This window comes from Solanum verrucosum, unplaced genomic scaffold, assembly GCF_900185275.1.
Source record: "Solanum verrucosum unplaced genomic scaffold, falcon-dt-bn FXZP01000009.1, whole genome shotgun sequence".
Taxonomy (NCBI): Eukaryota; Viridiplantae; Streptophyta; class Magnoliopsida; order Solanales; family Solanaceae; genus Solanum; species Solanum verrucosum.
In genome coordinates this window covers 1,698,369-1,719,556 of record NW_026020231.1, presented here as the reverse complement: position 1 = coordinate 1,719,556, position 21,188 = coordinate 1,698,369, and the positions used below count along the sequence as shown (strand labels likewise).

Below are 21,188 nucleotides of genomic sequence, written 5' to 3'. Positions count from 1 at the left end.
TTGACTTTCCCCTTGTAGTTGTATTTTACTGATTTATCTTCAGTCAGGTGTTAATTTTTCAATATGTAATTATTATGCTCTCTTATTGCATTTAGAAAGCCAGTAAACTTGTAAAATGGCGAAATATATGTTATGAAGTTACTTATAATTCACATTTGTCAAGAAATACTATTTCTTGTTGGGGGTGTCACCACGATGAGTACATTAGCTTTTACGCAGAAAAAGAGTAAATGGAAGTAGGACAAGTTGTGATACGTTTCACTTGTAATAAAAGTAGACAACTTTTGAAACAGACTAAAAAGGAAAGTAGTAGTATTATTATGGGTAAAGACGTATATCTTATCTAACGATTCCAATTTAGTTGGAATGAGAGACCTGCAGGCAGGCACTTTTACTGAGAAAGAATATCACTTCTGGCAAAAGCCTGAACTATAGAAACATGAACACAAATTTAAAGTATAGGTAAGGAATATTATAAACCTATTAACATTTATATGTACAACAAGGTTTCTCATTTGTCAACAAATTACACAACATACATCCTCCTCTTACAGTCCAATCATTGTGGTCCCTCTAGCTGCCTAATGAAACCAGCACAGAAATCCAGGAAGAGGAACTGCGGACCGCTAATTCTTTGGAGATCAAGCAGGTATTTTTCATCCTCAGTTTTGTACAGCTGTAACAGTATTAAAGCAAATCCATATTAGCAAGATTTGAATTTAAAAAACTAGAGGGCTCCTACTAGTAGAATCAATGGTATTCTGTATTTAACTGGATTTTTTTTTTAACGCAAGTCAAACAATCGATAAATTTGAGTACCAGAAGCTAGAATTGTTGTCCAAAATCATGCCACAGTTAGCAAACAACCACTATGTTGAGAGCAAAAGATGATGGGAAAAAAGATAACCATACCTGCATTTCAAACTTCACAGTAGGTTGTGGCTGTAAATGTGTACTTATGGCAGTTGCATTGCTAATAAAATGATCATCATCATTCATATGATTGTTGGCCATACTATGAAGATGAAGATCATGACACCATAAACACTTCATATTATAGTGCCCAATTTTTTTCCATCGAACATTTAGTTCCAGCAGAGTCCCAAGAACCTGATTCATGATCTCCTTTGGATTTGCAGGAGACTGAAAAAGTAATCAACGTGAAATGAGGAAATTCACACAATATTTCCATTACATATACTGCAAAAAAACTAACCTGAAGTCCAACTAGCCACATTTTCTCTTTGCGAAATGGGCGTCTCAAACTCTCTTCAGAAACTCCGTTCCCAGTAGACAGCTGTAGGTCAAGATTTGGAAACAATCCAGGGGAATAACAATCCTGAAGAAACACATGAATGTAAATTACAAGGACCATCTATTGAGTGTGGAACACTTGAGGCTATAGTAAAACATTATCTGACATTTGAAGAAGCATAGCTCTAAACTAAGGGAAGGGTACAGAAGTTACAAAAGTAATATTGTTTAAAGCCTGAACCCAACCACCAGTTTTTCAAACTAGTAGTAAGAGCGGCAATGGGAACCATAGTAGTGTATCTTGAATTTACTCATGTACAGAAAACAATGACTCTTGACATGATTCATGAACGGTCTGCAGTTCACATATTCTTTTTTGACAGAATGGTAGTAAATGTAAGCCCAAAAATTTATGCACTGAGAAATAATGAATGAAGTAAAAATAAGAGAGGGCATACCACAGATTCCTGAAACTCAGCTCCTAGATACCCACTGGAAGCCATGGAACGGTTGTCGTACAGCAGATAATATGCAACAGTAGCCTGAAACAGATACATAAAGGTATAAGGCAAACTGAAGTAATGAAAAGGTATACCAATTACCACACCTCATCCCTTTGCAATCAATTTGATTTAATGTGACCCCAAACTTAGTTGACTCACAAAGTATATAACTCCCCTCAAGGATCAGCAAATCCACTGAAAAGCCTCAATTTCTAGTGTAGATATGTAAAACACAAGTATATCTACAATTGCTAGATCCTTTTCCTTTTTCAGTACCATATTATTAGGCATATGCAATTGAGAAAACCCAAAAGAATAGAAAAGTAGCTACAACAAGAGACAGAGTCGCCGGTAGTGATGTAAGAAGCAACGTACATCATCCTGTATTCTCTTTTGCAAAGAATCAAGCAACTGGTCTCTATCAAGCCCCATCCTACTTACTTGCTGGAGAATTTCCTCATCAAGCTGCAGCAGGACAGCTTATAGTTACAGCAAGAATGAGTAAATAGAAAGAATTGCATACCACATTATTTAACAAACAGATAGTCATATACATGAGGAACGAGATATATATGGGATACATATGACAACTTTTTGACATCTCCAGACAAATGAGATCCTCCGCAATGGCAGCAAGAAACATAAGTGTTCCCTGATCTTGTAAGAGGAAGTGAAGATTGATAACAGTATTTTGATTTTCTTTGGAAGCACACTTCATGATTCTTTTATGTCACAACATGAATTAACACAAGACTAACAAATGGAGAAACCACAAGAGCCAGTGCCCAGTTTGGGTTTCCAGATATACAGCAGCATATCTTGTAGGATTTAAAGGTAGCAGTGGACAACAAGGGGTCAAGCCAATAGGAATTAGGAACACTTTCAGCATCATACAAGATACCTTTGTTATTAGCATAATAATGTTATAGTTACCTTTTTAAGATGTTGCCTAGCATCAGGTGGAGGAACCGCCAAATACCGAGGAAGATGAATTTTGAACCACTGGTGCTGACGAATATCAGGTACCGATATGCGCTTCATAGGGTCAACAATTAGCATCCTTGGTATCAAATCCCTAGCTAAAGGTGACAGATGACTTGGAAGGGTGTAGACTCCACTCTGAATGACACATGGTCAACCATGTAAGCACCAATACATCAAACTATAAAAACTTGGAAAATCCAAGGAAACCAGACAAAAGTAGATCAATGGATGTACCTTTATTTTCTTGAAAAGGTTGGGGATATTTTCGTCATCGAAAGGAAGTGTACCACAAAGAAGAGCATATAAGATAACGCCACAACTCCAAACATCTACCTCAGGACCAGCATATAGTTTCCCAGAGACAACCTGCAAATAAATGTTGTCTATTGACCTTCAGCAATCCAGCTCAAAAAGAGATATGGTCATCTTAAAGATTACAAGCTGTACAGGTTTCCACCTCAGGAGCTGCATAATTTGGACTTCCACAACTAGTCTTCAGAAAATGGCCATCTCGCATGATGTTGCCCAAGCCAAAATCTGCTATCTTTACATTGCGTCTTGCATCCAAAAGCAGATTCTCAGGCTTAAGGTCCCGATGAACCACCATATTCTTATGGCAGTACTCCACACCAGCAATAATCTGTCCCCAGTGAAACAACCAAGCAATAACAATTTGAGCGACAAAAAAGAAACTACATTAATCTCGTAAGACCTAAAATCACAGTTAAAACTGTCATTTGCACTATCAAAAGGACCAAGAAAATAAAATTAACTCTACCTGCTGAAAAATTTTCCGAGCTTCATCTTCCTGTAACCTGCCTTTTTCTACAATATAATCAAAGAGCTCACCAGACTTGACATACTCCATCACAACATATATATCTGTTGGCGTCTCTATCACTTCATAGAGTCGTATGACATGTGGATGCACAAATAATCTACATATTTTTATTTCTCTTCTCACTGCAGAAAGATAAAGTAAATTTAGATGTTCCATGGATAACCATCTAAATTCTTAAAGGAACTAACCAAGATGTGCTTCAAATGAACTTGTTTTAAACTTCACAACAAATATATCAAGGTGGAAAGAGAGAAAAAAACCGAATTTTGTTGTTAACTTAATGATACCCAGGTATGAGATTCATACGTTTTTCTTCCATGTCTGGAGTCTTCATTTTCCGACGGTTAAGGATTTTGATCGCCACTTTATGCCCAGTGAGCAAATGCTCAGCAATTTTAACTTTACCAAAGGATCCATGTCCAAGAGTTTTTCCAACCCTGTAGTTCCTTAAATAAGGAGATTCTGCAATTCCACCACCTCTGGAACTCATTTGCTAATAGAACACCTGATTCACACCTCTAGCAATTTAGTCAAAACAGTTGAATATCTAGCTAATTCATCTAAAATCACACATCAAATCCCTTCTCTAGGCATACAGATGATTAACTAAAGTTAACAACTTTAATTGTCACATTACAAAATTAGGTCAATTGAGCATCAAATGAAAGCAGAATCTTAAACCGATCCTAAAAACTTCGAGAGTTCCGCCCTGCTATACATGTTAAAAAGTTGAAGATTCCGCAATCAATGATCAAACAAAACTCTTAACAACCAGATCAAAGCTCAACTCAAAAACTGTAATTGCTAATTCAAAACACGATTTTGCTCAACTATTGACAAAAAAATAATCACAAAAAACAGGAATTTTGCAAGTTTTACACAGAGGAAGTAGCAGAAAATGAAGTTAAAAAAATACCTGGAGAAAGTTATGAATTGAATTTGTGAGAGTGCATGAGCGGATTTTTCTCAGGAAAGAGAAGGAAAGAAAGAGGGCGGAGAATTTTATAGAAAGTGATTGGGAGCTCTGTAGTTCTCCGGCATAGAATCTGACTCGGCAATACGTATCGGGATATGGACAAATTGGTTACTTGTACATTACATCTCTTCCACTATTTATCGATAACGACAAAAATTAGCCCAATTTCATTGGTCAGGCCCATTACAAAGGTTGTTCGGTCCATCTCATTCTTTTGGGCCTAATTCATCTAAACAAAACAATATTGTTATTTTGGAATGGTCTTTAATTTTTGTCTTTCAAACACTTAAAAATATTTTATTAAAAATACTTAGAGAATGAAAAAAATAAAAACCGCAAGGCACATATTATGTCTTACCACTACAAGGCAACAAAAATTCGCAAGGTATAAGTTCAGTCTCAGAACATTATATCTTAAGAAGTTCATAATTCGCAAGTTATGTCTTATAAGGCAAAAAAAGATAAAATGCAAGACACGAGTTTTGTCTTACAAGTTGTAAGTTCAGTTTCTAAACCCATAAAGTTGTGCCTCTTAGTTCTCTAAACTTTTGCCAGATAAGACATAAGTTCTTTTAACTTATGTTCTAGAGAATTAGATACCACACAACTTATATCAGACAAAACAAAACTTGGAAATTAGGACATAACTAAAGATAGTTTAGCTGACAATTTTTTTATTAAATTCGAATCAAGAGCAAAGATTAAAGATCATCTCGAAATAGGGCAATCCGTGCAAAAACTTGATATTACGAAGATTAGTGTGTCATGTAATTCATAGCAGGCTTGAAAGGATAGATGACAAAGGCTTTCTAGTTCTAAAAGGTGTACGGTTACTAAACTCAGAGCGACCCATATAACTACTGAAGTATATACGGCCCAGTTCCCATACAGATCCAGAGCTCTTTGGATGGGCCAAATCTTTAGCTGTACATTGTACTCAATTAACGACTGGGAAGGTTTACGCAAATAGACACTTGAATGCCACAATTTAAGTTTTGATCTCATTAAGAAAAGCTTTGCAAAAAGAGACACAAATGCCAAAATTAGGTAGAGAAATCTTGACAATCATTAGGATTGCATGCCTTGTCATAAAATTGTCATGATTTCTCTATAAATAGTAAAGGATCATAAGTTTTGACGTTTTTTAAATTTGGGTAGGGGTATCAAATGGGCGGGTTGGGTTGAAATTGGAAATATTAAAATGGGTTGAAATAGAAATTGGGTTGGGTCTTGACCCGCTCGAGTTTACTTTGGGCTCAAATGGGATAAAAAATGGGTTGGGTCTTGACCCACCGCCCAATTTGACCCGATTAATCTCAATTATTTTAACATAGTGATATTTAACTTTTATAATCACAATTTGAATTTCAGCTCAAGATTTTTTTTTAAAAGTAACAAATGGATAGATAAATCCTAAAAGATGTTAAATAGATAATAATTCATACCTTTAATATAGGAACACATCTTAGTAAAGAGTTTTAAAACAGGTTAAAATTGGAGATTGAATTGGGCTCAATTGAGAATTATCTTAAAATGAGTTAGGCCAAAATGGATTGAGATTGAACCCAATTCAAATTATCTTAAGCCCAACCCTTAAAATTCTGAGCGGGTTACCTATGTTTGGGTTCATTTTTGACACCCTATTGGTGGGTGATGTGTCTTATTATAAATTCTAACAGATGATTGGAATTGCTAATTTTTTTACCACAATCCTGATAAATTGGCAGAACAAGCCCCAAAATCGTAATCATCATAACTTGCTTGATAGAAATTTCATCAACACGTACGTTTCGCTTCAAAATTAATATAAATCAACTCCCATGAGTTAATAATTTTCAATAGCTAAATTCAACCTAAACCTTTAAAAATTAATAGATCAACTTGTCATTTTAAACAAGTTTTTCAAGTTCAACAATAATATTCTTCAGCGTAACTTTCTCCAGTCAAACTATCCAAATCATTAAGAATTGATAATATAAACTTAAGAAAAGGTTACATATATTCAATTTCAACCATAAATAAACAATTTAAAAAAAATATATTTTACTATACATTAAAAGATATGAAGGAGGAAGAAGGATGAGATGAAGAATAATGGAGAAGGGAGAAGAAGGAAAAGAAATTCTGGTTGAGTATCTATTGATTTTTCTCATAATCATTCAATTAATAATTATTATATTAAAAAAATAGTTTTTTTACAAGATATAACTTTCTAAGATAATAATATATAGTCTAGTAGGCTTGCAAGGGCATGGTTGTGGTTGGGAAGTAGTGGATTTCCGATGCGGAAGACCTGAAATCGAATTCAGCCTTAGTTTGCAACTCAGTCATGAGCTCGTCGTATGACATTTTCTTCGTGCAGTTTACGAACTATATATAGTGAATAGATTACCATAAAGTGTTCACCATCACCCGAAGGGTAGAGATTACGATATGTCCGCATCAACTAATTTCAAGCCATCATAGAGGATGCGACGTCCTTTTTGAAGTTGCTGTTTGGATATCACAACCAAGATTTGTTCATTCATATTAAAATGCACACAGTTTTCACAATCCAAATTATGTGGCATAAACAGTATTGAAAAGACAAAAGGGACGATGCTAACCTGTCTTATTCTCTTAATACAGACAATATAAGTTTCTATTAATGCCCATTTAAAATTAATTTATGTGCTCATAATCCAAATCCTAATTTTTTTATTTGATCAATCAAAATAATTGGTGGCCTACATATTTTATTTTTTTTATTAGATAAAATAAGGTGGAATACTTAATTACACCTACACAGTCTACCTTGTTATTAATAGTCATAAGTTACTGTATATCTTTGTAGTTTGTTCCTTTTACATGTCAAATATATTAAATATAATTTATTTATTTTACTTGTCAATTTTAATAAATCAAAAGAGGATTAATTTTTCTTTCGATTTTATATTTATTATTATGTAATGATTTTTCAAACTAATTATAATACTAGTAGTAAAACTTAGATTTTCTGGGTATTATCAATTTTAATAAAATAAATGCTTAACCAATAATTTCTTAAGGGGAGTGTAAATTGCAAAATGGACCATGAACATATAATAATTGAATTTCTTAAATATAATCTTATCTTAAACATACAATGATCATATTAATTACACTAATAAGATGCTTTCGAAATGTGAAATCATTAAATGTATAACCCCCGAGCCCCGACAATCCACCCAACTTATTTTTTTAATTAAATTAAAGAAGCAAAGAGTATAGTATTATGTACTATCATTGGAATATTTTGACACTTTGCTCAGTTGCGCTTTTTGTCATATACACAAATATCGAGTAAACTTCAAATTCAAATAGGAAAATGACCAAAAATATCTTTAATGTATAAAAATGACTCATAAATATCTTACATTTATTTATTGGTCTAAAAATATTTTTAACGTATTTTTTGGGCTTATGAATATCCCAAACTAACACCCCCTTTAAAATCCAAATCCGCTTAAATTAAATAATATATGTGGTCAACCATAATCACTACAAATGTCCAATACTTACTATATAAAATATATAAGTGGGCCCCATCACCTTTCACTTAAATACTACATATTATATATTATTAATTACTATACTATAAATCACTACTAATATCCAATATATTTATCCAACTATATAAATGGGCCCCATCACCTTCCACTTAAATACTACATATTATATATTAATTACTATACTATAAATGACTTAAATACTCCATATTATCTATTACAATAATTAACAATTATTTGACACTTTAAATTCTATCAATGCCATATAAATTAGGATAAAAAACCTAACATATAATATTTAAATATATTTAAAAATAATAAGTAATACTATACATTACAATAACTAACAACTTAATTATTTAAAACTTATATAAAAAATTTAATTGACTCTCTAAATTCTATTGGTACCACATAAAATGGATTATATAATAAACATATATTGTTTGAAATTGACGAAAAAGAAACAATAAATTACAATAATTAATAAAAAAATAGTCCACTCTAAAAAATCTATCAATTAACAACATACATTGTTTGAAATTGACGAAAAAGAAACTATAAATTACAATAATTAACAAAATAAATCTCTCGACTCCAACAAATCTATCAATTAATGCCACATAAATTGGGACATGGCAAATAACATATATTATTAAAAAATTAGGTTCAAAATGTACTACAAAATACAATAATTAACAACTTAATATATTAAAGAGACATATAAAAAAAGGTTAATATTTGAAATTCTGCATATGCCACATACATTAGAACAAAGAGAGTAATAAATATTATTTTCAAAATTATGTTAAAAAAAAAGTACTACAAATCACAATAGGTAACAATTTAAAATATTTTTAAAATCATATAAAAATTTCAATAACTTCTCAAATTCCATAATACGACATAAATTAAAAAAAAAGTGTTATAAATCACAATAAATAGTACAATATTTAAACTACTTTAAAAGCATTATAAATTGTAATAAATAATACAACTATTTAAATTACTTAAATTTTATTTTAAAATGTATTAAAATTTTGGTTAATTGTCAAAACTTTACATGTGCCACATAAATTGGGACATGGACAGTCACACATATTTTTTTTTTAAAATTACATTAAAAGTATTCTATCAATTAACAACATATATTGTTTGAAATTGACAGAAAAAAAACTATAAATTACAATAATTAACAAAATAAATCTCTCGACTCCAACAAATCTATCAATTAATGCCACATAAATTGGGACATGGCAAATAACATATATTATTAAAAAATTAGGTTCAAAATGTACTATAAAATACAATAATTAACAACTTAATATATTAAAGAGACATATAAAAAATGGTTAATATTTGAAATTCTGCGTGTGCCAAATAAATTAGAACAAACAGAGTAATAAATATTATTTTCAAAATTATGTTTAAAAAAAAGGTACTGCAAATCACAATAGCTAACAATTTAAAATATTTTTAAAATCATATAAAAATTTCAATAACTTCTCAAATTCCATAATATAACACTTAAATACTACATATTATATATTAATTACTATACTATAAATGACTTAAATACTCCATATTATCTATTACAATAATTAACAATTATTTGACACTTTAAATTCTATCAATGCCATATAAATTAGGATAAAAAACCTAACATATAATATTTAAATATATTTAAAAATAATATAAGTAATACTATACATTACAATAATTAACAGCTTAATTATTTAAAACTTATATAAAAAATTTAATTGACTCTCTAAATTCTATTGGTACCACATAAAATGGATTATATAATAAACATATATTGTTTGAAATTGACGAAAAAGAAACAATAAATTACAATAATTAATAAAAAAATAGTCGACGAAATTGACGAAAAACAAATTATAAATTACAATAATTAACAAAATAAATCTCTCGACTCCAACAAATCTATCAATTAATGCCACATAAATTGGGACATGGCAAATAACATATATTATTAAAAAATTAGGTTCAAAATGTACTATAAAATACAATAATTAACAACTTAATATATTAAAGAGACATATAAAAAAGGGTTAATATTTGAAATTCTGCATCTGCCACATAAATTAGAACAAATAGAGTAATAAATATTTTTTTCAAAATTATGTTAAAAAAAAGTACTACAAATGACAATAGCTAACAATTTAAAATATTTTTAAAATCATATAAAAACTTCAATAACTTCTCAAATTCCATAATATGACATAAATTTTAAAAAAAGTGTTATAAATCATAATAAATAGTACAATATTTCAACTACTTTAAAAGTATTATAAATTGTAATAAATAATACAACAATTTAAATTACTTAAAATTTAACGACTTAAAAATATTTTTTAAAATGTATTAAAATTTTGGTTAATTGTCAAAACTTTACATGTGCCACATAAATTGGGACATGGACAGTCACACATATTTTTTTTAAAAAAATTACATTAAAAGTATTCTATCAATTAACAACATATATTGTTTGAAATTGACAGAAAAAAAAACTATAAATTACAATAATTAACAAAATAAATCTCTCGACTCCAACAAATCTATCAATTAATGCCACATAAATTGGGACATGGCAAATAACATATATTATTAAAAAATTAGGTTAAAAATGTACTATAAAATACAATAATTAACAACTTAATATATTAAAGAGAAATATAAAAAATGGTTAATATTTGAAATTCTGCGTGTGCCACATAAATTAGAACAAACAAAGTAATAAATATTATTTTCAAAATTATGTTAAAAAAAAGTACTACAAATCACAATAGCTAACAATTTAAAATATTTTTAAAATCATATAAAAATTTCAATAATTTCTCAAATTTAATAATATGACATAAATTAAAATTAAAAAATAATATATATTGGTCCCCGTGCTGGCACGGAGTCCTATATCTAGTAACTTAATAAGCCATATGACTTTTTTAAATTGAAAAAACTCATCAGATTTAGAGTGTTATTTGAGGGATATTCTTGAGCCAAAACAATATGCTTAAGTATTTTTAGATCAATAGATAGATGGATGCTAAAGTAAATATTTCTTTTTGTTTTTTAAGTATCTAAATATCAATTCTGAAATATTGCGTTGATCTAATTTAATTTAACTTTTAAAATAATTAAATTAACTCTATAAAAACAAAAAAAAATACCACATAAATTAAAATAGAAAAAGTATAATTATCGATTTAGATTTTTCTTTCTTCATTTGGGGATTTGAATAGCTAAGTATTTTCTGGCTAACCTTTTCGTATAAACACAAATTTGATCATTGCTTCCATCACCTCCATGTGTCTCCCATCAGTTCTAATTAACCTCCATTAATTAGTCTAATCCGGTACTTACTCAAAAAATAACCACTTTAGATTAATTTGTTTGTTAGAAATTAGAACAATAAATAAATAAAGAGTCACGTGGAAAAAGAAAAATTAGAAGTCTTATATATTCAATATACTTTGATCGATTTTACTTTTATTTAAACAGAATGTATTACACAAAAATAAAATGTATCTCGATTGTCAGACTCCACTTAAAAAATTAAGATAGATAGGTAAAATGCAATGCATGCAGAAGACAAGAAATAAATATGTTGGTCTATAAGTTAGAATATCACCATCCTAAATATAATTTAAAGGTTAAATTAGCTTTGCTTATTTTCTAAAAGAATCAATTAATTGAGTTGACTACACACCATTAAGAGTACAACATGTACTAGTGCTACCAAATCTAAACCTCTCAAAGCTTATAAGTGGATTAAGAACCACTAATTATGTTAGTTAGCACTTACTAGTGTCACTTTTTAATTTTTGTAAATACACGGATTAGTTAACATGCAATATAAATCGATTAAAATATGAACTAATAATATAGGAGTGAGTAAGACTAATTATTATAATTATTGTAAGTTAGGAGAAAAATCATAAGTATAGTGACTGAATACTTATATATATTCCTTACAACCTAAACAACAAGGATGGGATATGGATTATGGACCCTCAACTAATTAATCAATCTTATAATTAATCAACCTACCTTTCAAGTGTTTTAATTAGTTTAGATGACTTTGCACCAACTTTATAATGATGACACCTTATGTTAAATCATCATTTTAATTCAATATCTTGTCTTTCCTTCGCTTCAGCCCCAATCAACTTCTCTATATACATATATATTCAATACCAACATGATAATAGATTTATAATTTCAGTATTGAAGTTAGAAATTTAAATAAGCGAATTTAAAAATTTACTAAAATATCACATTTCGTAGAATAATATGCATGCACGTGGTGAATTTACTCCTTTCTTACAGTACTTGCTAGGTAAAAGATTCCATAAACTTATTATTGAAAGTTTTGGGCAAATCAAGTATGATGAAATGATTAATCGTAGGACAATAGATTTGAGGGTTACGGTGTTAATTAAGAATCCCTCCAAGAATAAGTGGAATTATTGATGAGGTGGTTAGAACTTAGCCATACATACATAAATATATATATGAGGTCACAAGCCTTACTTTTAGGTAATTATTGGTTCTATTTATTGTATCGAGAATTTTGGTGGAATAGATAAGATCTGATCTCATCCTTAGTTAGAAGTCTCAGATTCACCTGAGTGTGGGGAATATCTTATTAGGTAGAGCTTCCCCTTAAATGACTCCAATATGGGTATTGGATACGAGATTAAAAAAATTGAAATGAAATTTTTTTATATTTATGAACAATTACTTGTAATTATCTTCTGGCAATATAAAAAAAGCCGAAAGCAAACAATTATGGAGCCTTGTAGTTGAGGAAAATGCCAAGAAGCCAGGGTCAGCAAAAACATCATAAGAAGATGAACATTGAGCCTTTGTGTGACAAAGAAAAGCACACATAATACATTTGTCTATTTTGACAAAGCTAATTGTGTACACCGCTTGGTTTGGAACTTCTTTTCATTTCCTCTATGTTCGTTCACTCCAAGAAATAAACACAAGTTTCACCTCCAGCTAAGTACTATGACTACGGAGAAATTTTGTTGGGAGCGCTACCTTCGAATGAATTTTGCAGTGTATAATTCAGATTTAGTCGGGGCTCCAATATGGACTCCAGACATCGGGAAAAAAAAGGACTATGTAAAGGGTGATTAGCAAGTGATGACAACCAAAAGCTACCAGACAAATTGCTAATTTGGCCTTTTTTGCAAATCCAAAATGAGATTAGTGACTTTGCCGGGCTACCCTGCTTATGTCACCACTCATCTAGTATCGATATTTTACTATTCCACTTTAAACTTTACACGTCTCTTTAGAAATAATGATTAATATAAGTATATATGGCTTTACATCTTAGAAAATGATTCAAGGAATACATAATATAATTATATCTTTTCATAAAAAGTGTGCAAATTTTTTATTTTAATATATATATATAGTATGAAATTGAGATAATATTGACAAAAACTAGTTCTACTTTTCTTATTTCTCCGAATTTGATTAGTATTTGTAAATCAAATCAGTGTCAATAATCATAATTTGTCGTTGTTCATGATACGAAAGTTTAACCAATTTTAAATACATGACTACATATTACTCTATAAACAGTGACTAAAATAAATTTGAATAAAGTATGCTATTAATAACCTTTCTCACTAATCAAACCAGTTTATATGAACAAAAGGAAAAAGTTTTAAATTAAAGTTACTTAGTTTAACCATTGATATTTGTTTCAATTTTTAAGGGATCCAACTCAATTTTTTCCTCTTTGGCACAATCCCACTTTTATGATATTGTTTTCCAAAATAGAATAAAAGAGAACACTAATATTAACTAAACATTAAGAAGGAAGAAAATATTAAATGTTCCACTTTACTTATTTCCTATGCTAGAATATGGATATGTGACCACAAGTGTTGTGTAAGATAAAATAATTCCAAATTAAACAATTGATATTCCAACACATTGAAGTAAATTCCAAGAAAACCAAAAAGAAGTTTTCTCTTTTCCATCACCAAGCAAGACATGAAAAAAAGCCTAGTTATAGCAAAGGTTCTCAATTGTTAATTATTTAAATGCTTTCACATTATTAAAAAAAAGGTGAAACCCTTTTAACCACCAGGAAAAAAATGTAACCCCCTCCAAAAGTGCAATTTCTTTTCCTAAATTTCTGTAAAATCTAATAGGTTTAAATATTGATGAAAATCAAAATTGCTAAAAATATATTTAAAGACTTATTTTGAGTCTATCCACAAACATAAGGGACTATTTTTGTCATTTTCTATCATATTGAGTGGAATTTTTACAAGATCCAACTAGAGTTACACTTCTTGTGATAATCGGAGCAAAATACGATGATTTTTATGTAATCAAAGAAAAAAAAATCGACTTTTGGGTAATAAGCAAATATAAATCTAAAGATTTAAAGGTTTCATTTCTGCCACTGGACCAAAAGTCTACTTCATTATTGAAATCCAACAAATATTTCTTATATATTTAAATTATATCTCTCAATATAAACACAAAAAGTTACTAGACTCCCGAAAATCCAAACCCAATTACCTAAATCTGCTCTTGATACTTTCTTCGTCCACTTTTAATTGTCATGTTGCGATTTTTAAAAGTCAATTTGACTAATTTTCAAAGTTAAATTCGATTACATTGAATCAATATTTTAAACAAAAAAAATTAGATATTCAAAAACTATATAAAAAGTACTATAAATTGCAATTTTTTTGTATATAAATATAATGAAAAAATACATCGTAAAATATTAGTAAAAGTTTTTTTAGTTTGACTCTAAGAATGAAAGTCATGACAATTAAAAGTGGATGGAGGGAGTAATAATCTCAAACATGAATCATCACCCATAAAAAATTGTCTCCAAAAAAGGAAAGAAAATAAAAATTCGGTTTTCTACTCACATTGAAGGTTGATTAAATCTAAATTTGAATAAAAAAATTCCACATTACAAATATAACACTTTCTAATAAAGACAATTTTATACCTAGGAAAGACTCAAACTCAAGACCTCTAATTAAAGAGCCCAATTGATTTCTAAAACCCAAGTTAAGATAGAGAACCAAACTCCAACAAACTCACTCTTTAAAAAACGAAGTCAAAACAACTCCCACTGCAAACTCCTCTATTGTTTTTGTTAATAATTTTTTAGTTGTTGGCCTATCCATTCCTTCCAAAAAACCAAACCTCCAAACTACCATTGAAGAGTTAGATTCCTCCATTAGAATAGAAGAGCTAAACATCAATATATATCTTCATTTTCTCAAACCATCTTCACATCCCAAAAAATGGAAACTTACTCCTCTGTTCCAATGGAGAAAACAACCAAAATCATCAGAAAATCAATCTTTATTTTTCTTCAGAACTATCAATTCTTCACTACAACAACAGCTTTTTTCGCCTTCCCTTTTGCTGCTTCAGTTCTTTTACTACAATCATTCATCTATTCGTCCTCGCTTTATCCAATAATTTATGAGCGTTTGCATTTACTTTTCGAAGCAGCAGGGTTCCCTTCTTCATCAGTGTTCTTCACTCTTCTCAATTCCAAGATTTCTCAGACAATTTCGATATCTTTTCTTGCATTCCCTTTTACCATTTCCTTTTTTCTCTTCGCCAAATCTTTAGTAATCGAATCTCTTAACTACTCAAAACCATCTCAAAAAACTACATTTCCTTCGTATTTCAACCTTCTTGTGACCCAATTCTGTAACTCATTACTCATCATTTCCGCAAACGCCACCTGTTTCACTCTCCTATTCTTCGGGTTCAATCTTTTTGATTATGGATTCGGGCTTTCGAATCCAAGATCAATTCTTTTGTTATCAGCAACAGGGGCTGTACTCTGTTCTATTATACTCGCAAACACTTTAATTATTTGTAATTTGGCATTGGTAATATCAGGAAATGAGAAAATTGGAGGATACATGGCGATTCTCAAATCCTGTGTTTTGATCAGAGGAAGAACAGCAACAGCTTTATCACTAGCCGTGCCTGTAAATTTAGCTCTGGCTGCAGTTGAGGCTCTGTTTCAATACAGAATCGTAAAGGCGTATTATCAAGAAAAAACAGAGCTTTTTACTCTAGCTTTAGAAGGAATGTTCATCGCCTATATTTATTCAGTTCTTCTGGTTCTTGATACAATAGCAAGCTGTGTTTTCTACAAAAGCTGTAAAACAGAGGAAGAGGGAATTTTTCCAATTTTGCCATTTTCGTCGATTTCGACATATCAAGATGAAATTCAAGACAGAGATCAATGTATAGTTGTGAAGATAAAGACATTAGAGGAGTTTTGTTAAGTTTTTTTTTTTCTTATATGTTTTCTTGATTTATTTTTCAATTGGATAATAAAAAAAAAAGGTCTGGTCTCCAAATACCAAGGAATTTCTTGGGGCCATAATTGTACTCTTTTTTTGTTTGTAATCTCCAAATATCCATTGATGTAAGCTTTAGAACCTGAAAGCCGCAGCTTTTCTGTATACAGTATAGATGAAATTCTTGTAAACTGTTTATATTTCAATTTGCAATGCAAAGAGAAAAAAAAACATGAATTTCTGAAATCAAGTTTACAGAGCAGTGACATTGTCATGTGATCGGGAGGTCATGGGTTCGAGTTGTAGAAATAGCGTGTGCAGAAATGATGGATAATGTCTAGTTATGTCATTGGAAGTATTTCACACAATAGGTGTGAGTTCGATTTTCTTACTGTCCCCTTCTCGTTCCTTTAATACATATTCTATGGTTAATAGTATACATTCCAACAATAGTTTCAATAGACCATCGAGAATTGTAGTGGGATAAATAGTATCTCTCTATCCTTAATCAGAAGTAGTAGTCTTTCGGTCCGAGGACTCATAATGAAAAAAATTTGGACTTCAAAATAGATATCGGACATCAAACGAGAAATCAAAAAGGTTTAGGATTGAGGCACGTTGAAGATGATTGCTTGTCATGTACCTAAAGTTAGACGAGGTTTCACTTTGCACAACGTAGCAGTCAAGCTATATTTGTGGTCATATTTGCAAAATGTAACGTCTATACTGTTTATAATTATATTTTTGCACTTATTAATTTTAGCCGTGCAAGTTAGTCAAGCTTTTTAATTATTTTTGGTTGGGTGGGGGGGAGGTGGTTAGGGTAGGACAACATTGTCTTAACTTTTAAGAGAATAGTATTTAGCAAATTTGATCACGGAAAATCATGAACTAATGCCAAAAAAAAAAAGACCAAATGTGAAGGGTTGAGAGTTGATAATCCTGGGACTTGTTTGTTTATTTCATTTTGGGAGTATTAACAACTTCATTTATTTGTTTTTTCCAAATTGGGAGTTGGGGAGTTTGAAAATTCATACAGGTCTTTGGTAAGCCAGACTCATTTATTTATGTAGTTAAAGTAATTTTTTTTGTTTTACTTGAAGGCCAAGGTTATCATTAGGAATGGGTGACCAATAACATGCAAGTGTTATAATCAATTGTTCAAAATTTGAGCCTTGACAATGAAAAATATTTGTAGGAAGCTGACCCTAAGCTGATGGATATAAATCTGAATTATTTGGACTAGTATACTTCAAAAAACACTAGATGATCAAATAAAAAAAAAGTTATATAACATGTGGCCTACGTTGTTATTTGTTAATCTTGAGTTGAATAAGCCACAGCCCATCATTACTTTTTAAGTTGGTACTTTTAAGTTAAACTACCTAAAGAAGAAAAGAGGCTATGGTTTGGCTAGTAATTTGTGGGTAAACAAATTACTACCTCTTGAGATGACTAGGTTTTAGTAATATATATATATATATATATATATATATATATATATATATTACTCTTATTTAGAAATGAGACTTAGAAGGACTAACACTGCATTAAATTAGTTGTACAACATGCATAGAATTTTGTACATTAACTTTTGACTGCATTAAATTAGTTGTACAACGTGCAAAAAGAATTGTACATTAACTTTTATAAATGACAATTACAAGGACTAACATTGCAATTATTATTATTACTCATTACTTACAAGGACTAACATTGCAATAATTATTATTACTCATTACTCCTTATTAGAATTATTATTATTACTCATTTTACTCCTTATTAGAGTTGACACTTTAAAGGACGAACACGACACTACCAAATTGTACCATAAAATTAATTGTGCCTCATTAATTGTACACGTGTCTTTCTACATATACAACAACCCACATGAAGAATTACTTTTCTGACTTTTTTCCTCAGTTTCTCTCTATATATTCGTTTTTTTTCCTTTTTTTTCTACTTTTCATTCTCCCCTTTTACTCTCTCTTTAGTTAATCTTTGATATTACATTTTTTATAGATCTTTAAAATATTTTGAATTATTAATTATTGTGACTTATAATACTTTGATATTTACGTAGTTTACAAATATATAAATTCCATTTTAAAAAAATTGAAGATACCATGCGCAAATTTTCCGTCAAACTTAAACTATTTGATTCTCGAAAAATAAAAAGTGTCACATAAAATGGAACAGACGGAGGATAACTCTCAATTAAATTTATTTCAGTTTTTATTTTCCATTTTTAACATAATTTTTCAAGTTGGATTTCTAGGAATTGTATTGTAGACCCATTTAGATTTTACCCTTTTGTTTTAAATTCAAAACAACCCTAAAAAACAAATGGTGATTACAGACAACAAAATTTCAATAATAAAGAAATTTGAACGATAAATTCTTCACTATCAGATGACAAAATTTGAAAACCATTAAAAAAAAAAAATGTATAACCATACAGAGATTTAAATAAAAATTTAGAAAGCAATGGAAGAAATCAGTGGTAGGCAAATCAAGAAAATAAAATTTGCCTAAATAGTAGACGTGGTTTGATGAGAAAGAACCATAGTATAGGTATTTATACAAAAGTGAAAGATATTGAATAGCCAATCAGATTGGACCAAGTTTATAGACGCGTGGGGACTTAACACAATTTTTTAATTGGTTCACGGTAGCGAAGATCTCTGTTTGTGATAGTGAACAACAACAATAATAAATATATTTATTGTAGTCTTATAAAGTAGAATCTGAAGATGGTAAAGTGCAAAGAGATCTCATCTCTTCTACTTTAGAGATAAAAAAACTATTTCTCATTAAACTTATTTATCGTTACGATAAAACATTAAAAAATACTACTATATTATTACTCCTTATTAGAAGTGACACTTTAGAGGACGAACACGGCACTACCAAGTTGTACACAAAGCATTTTAAATAAAAATAAGTTTACATATTTAAATGATGAAAAATAATAATCTTAATTAGTTAGTTTTCATATCTTAATATATTATTATATTTAAGTTCATATATCCAGTTACTTTTTGGGACAACTTATATTGGGAAACAAAAGAATATAAGAAAATAAATTCAAAAATAAACATAAAACATAACAAAAAAGAGAATTAACTACGCAAAAAAGATTCAAAAAAATTACACATACAAATTCCTATTTCTTTTAATTTTGCTTGGCTTTAACACAAAAATATTAAAAAGTATATTTCACGTTTTAAATAAATATTACATTCAATATAATAAATTCTGTAACATAATAGGAGTTATATTTGTACATTCTTACACTAATAAAGAAATTAATTATAGAAAATGAAGACAATAAAAATAGAGTTATTGAGACAAATATTCTATTATAAGTAAATAGAAAGCAAAGAAACTAACTGTATTTTCAAAATTATAAATTAACGCAATTTTGAAATAACTTGAAAACTCTTGGAAAACAACAAAAATGAAAAATATAAAGACTGCAACTTCACTTATTAATAAACAACTTGAAATCTCCTCAAAAACAACAAAAATGAAAATTTTAAAGACTGCAATTTTACACATTAATAAATAATTTATTTTTAATAAAACCAATTGTATTTTCAAAATTATAAATTAACTTTTCATTTTCATGTTCTATCATTTTTGTTAGTAAAAATTGCTCCACCAAACTATGAAAGTATATGTACGTATTTCTTTAAGTAGCATATCAATATCCATCGACTCATTTCATGCTTTTATGTTTTAAAATATTATAGCCCACAAACACAATAAACTACTATTATCAACAAAAAAGTGAGATATGAATTTACATTAAGAAATAATTTTTTTGAAGAGTGTTATCAATATAATATAATCAAATTATCTAAGAATTACATAGAGGTCTAAAGAGAATAATTTAAAGGGAAAAGGGCTTGATATACCCCTCAGTTTTATCAATTAGAGTTGATGTACCCTTCATTATGGTAAACTTTATTATAGATGTCCCAATTTTTTTTCAATACAAAAACTAAATAACAATATAGTGGAAAAAAATTGTGTTAAATTATAATATAGCCACAAAAAAAATTGGTTTTAAAAGTTTCTCTTTACACTAACGAACGAAAGAAAAAATTAAAATAAGAATAAGAAACTCAAAAAATGATAATCAAAGACTTCAAAAAATAATTTATGTATAAAAAGGATTAAAATATACCTTGAAATTTGCTAGAAGGATCATATATACCCCTACATGATTTTTTTTAAAATTTAAAAATAAAAAATATAAATTTAAAACTATTTTTTTCACTTCCGTTAAATTAAGGGTATATGTGAGCTCATTTTGTAGCGGTATATGTGAGCCGTTTGTATAACGGTAAGGGTATATATGAGCCACTATCATAACGAGGGGCATATCAGCTCCAAATGACAAAGTTGAGGGTTATATCAAACACTTTTCCCTAAATTAAATAATTTTTTTTAAAAAACTCAAGATTTATATCTTCACGAACACAAACAAATAATATTAAATGTATGATTTCAACAAAGAAAGAGTTGTAATTATATTAGACATATCAAATTATGTAAGAATGTCTAACCATTTTCATTATAGATATATCTCCTATAATTTGCAAAATATAATCAAATAAGTAAAAAAATTATCTAGCAAAAGAAGAAAAAGATAAAGAATAAGGAGAAAATTACATTTAATCATAAGTCCTCCTACACATATAATCATTTTTGACAAAACATAAATAATCCAAAAGGAAATAATATAATAGAAAT

The 21,188-nt window shown here is 29.2% G+C and overlaps 2 protein-coding genes across 2 annotated transcripts; one reads left to right on the top strand and one right to left on the bottom strand.

Annotated features, from left to right (window-relative positions):
• Positions 1-427: 427 nt before the first annotated feature.
• On the bottom strand, positions 428-4,644 carry LOC125832389 (SNF1-related protein kinase catalytic subunit alpha KIN10-like). Its single transcript, XM_049511533.1, has 11 exons — positions 4,499-4,644; positions 3,889-4,087; positions 3,520-3,704; positions 3,199-3,381; positions 2,976-3,107; positions 2,691-2,876; positions 2,133-2,222; positions 1,713-1,796; positions 1,217-1,339; positions 913-1,143; positions 428-676 (listed from the first exon to the last, which is right to left on the bottom strand). Exons 2-11 carry the CDS (start codon positions 4,070-4,072, stop codon positions 560-562), a joined length of 1,515 nt encoding a protein of 504 aa, XP_049367490.1. The 5' UTR covers positions 4,073-4,087; positions 4,499-4,644; the 3' UTR covers positions 428-559.
• A 10,666-nt stretch (positions 4,645-15,310) lies between these two features.
• LOC125832396 (uncharacterized) lies at positions 15,311-16,677 on the top strand. Its single transcript, XM_049511539.1, has one exon. The coding sequence runs from the start codon at positions 15,405-15,407 to the stop codon at positions 16,410-16,412; it is 1,008 nt and encodes a 335-aa protein (XP_049367496.1). The 5' UTR covers positions 15,311-15,404; the 3' UTR covers positions 16,413-16,677.
• Positions 16,678-21,188: the final 4,511 nt, after the last annotated feature.

Bases quoted from the DNA above. Each gene is read 5' to 3' on its own strand.
- LOC125832389 (XM_049511533.1), bottom strand. From the start codon at position 4,072: ATGAGTTCCAGAGGTGGTGGAATTGCAGAATCTCCTTATTTAAGGAAC. The intron at 3,705-3,888 runs GTATGAATCTCA...ATCTTTCTGCAG, and splicing joins TCCAGACATGGAAGAAAAAC to TGAGAAGAGAAATAAAAATA. The intron at 3,108-3,198 runs GTGGAAACCTGT...ATTTATTTGCAG, and splicing joins CAAATTATGCAGCTCCTGAG to GTTGTCTCTGGGAAACTATA.
- LOC125832396 (XM_049511539.1), top strand. From the start codon at position 15,405: ATGGAAACTTACTCCTCTGTTCCAATGGAGAAAACAACCAAAATCATC.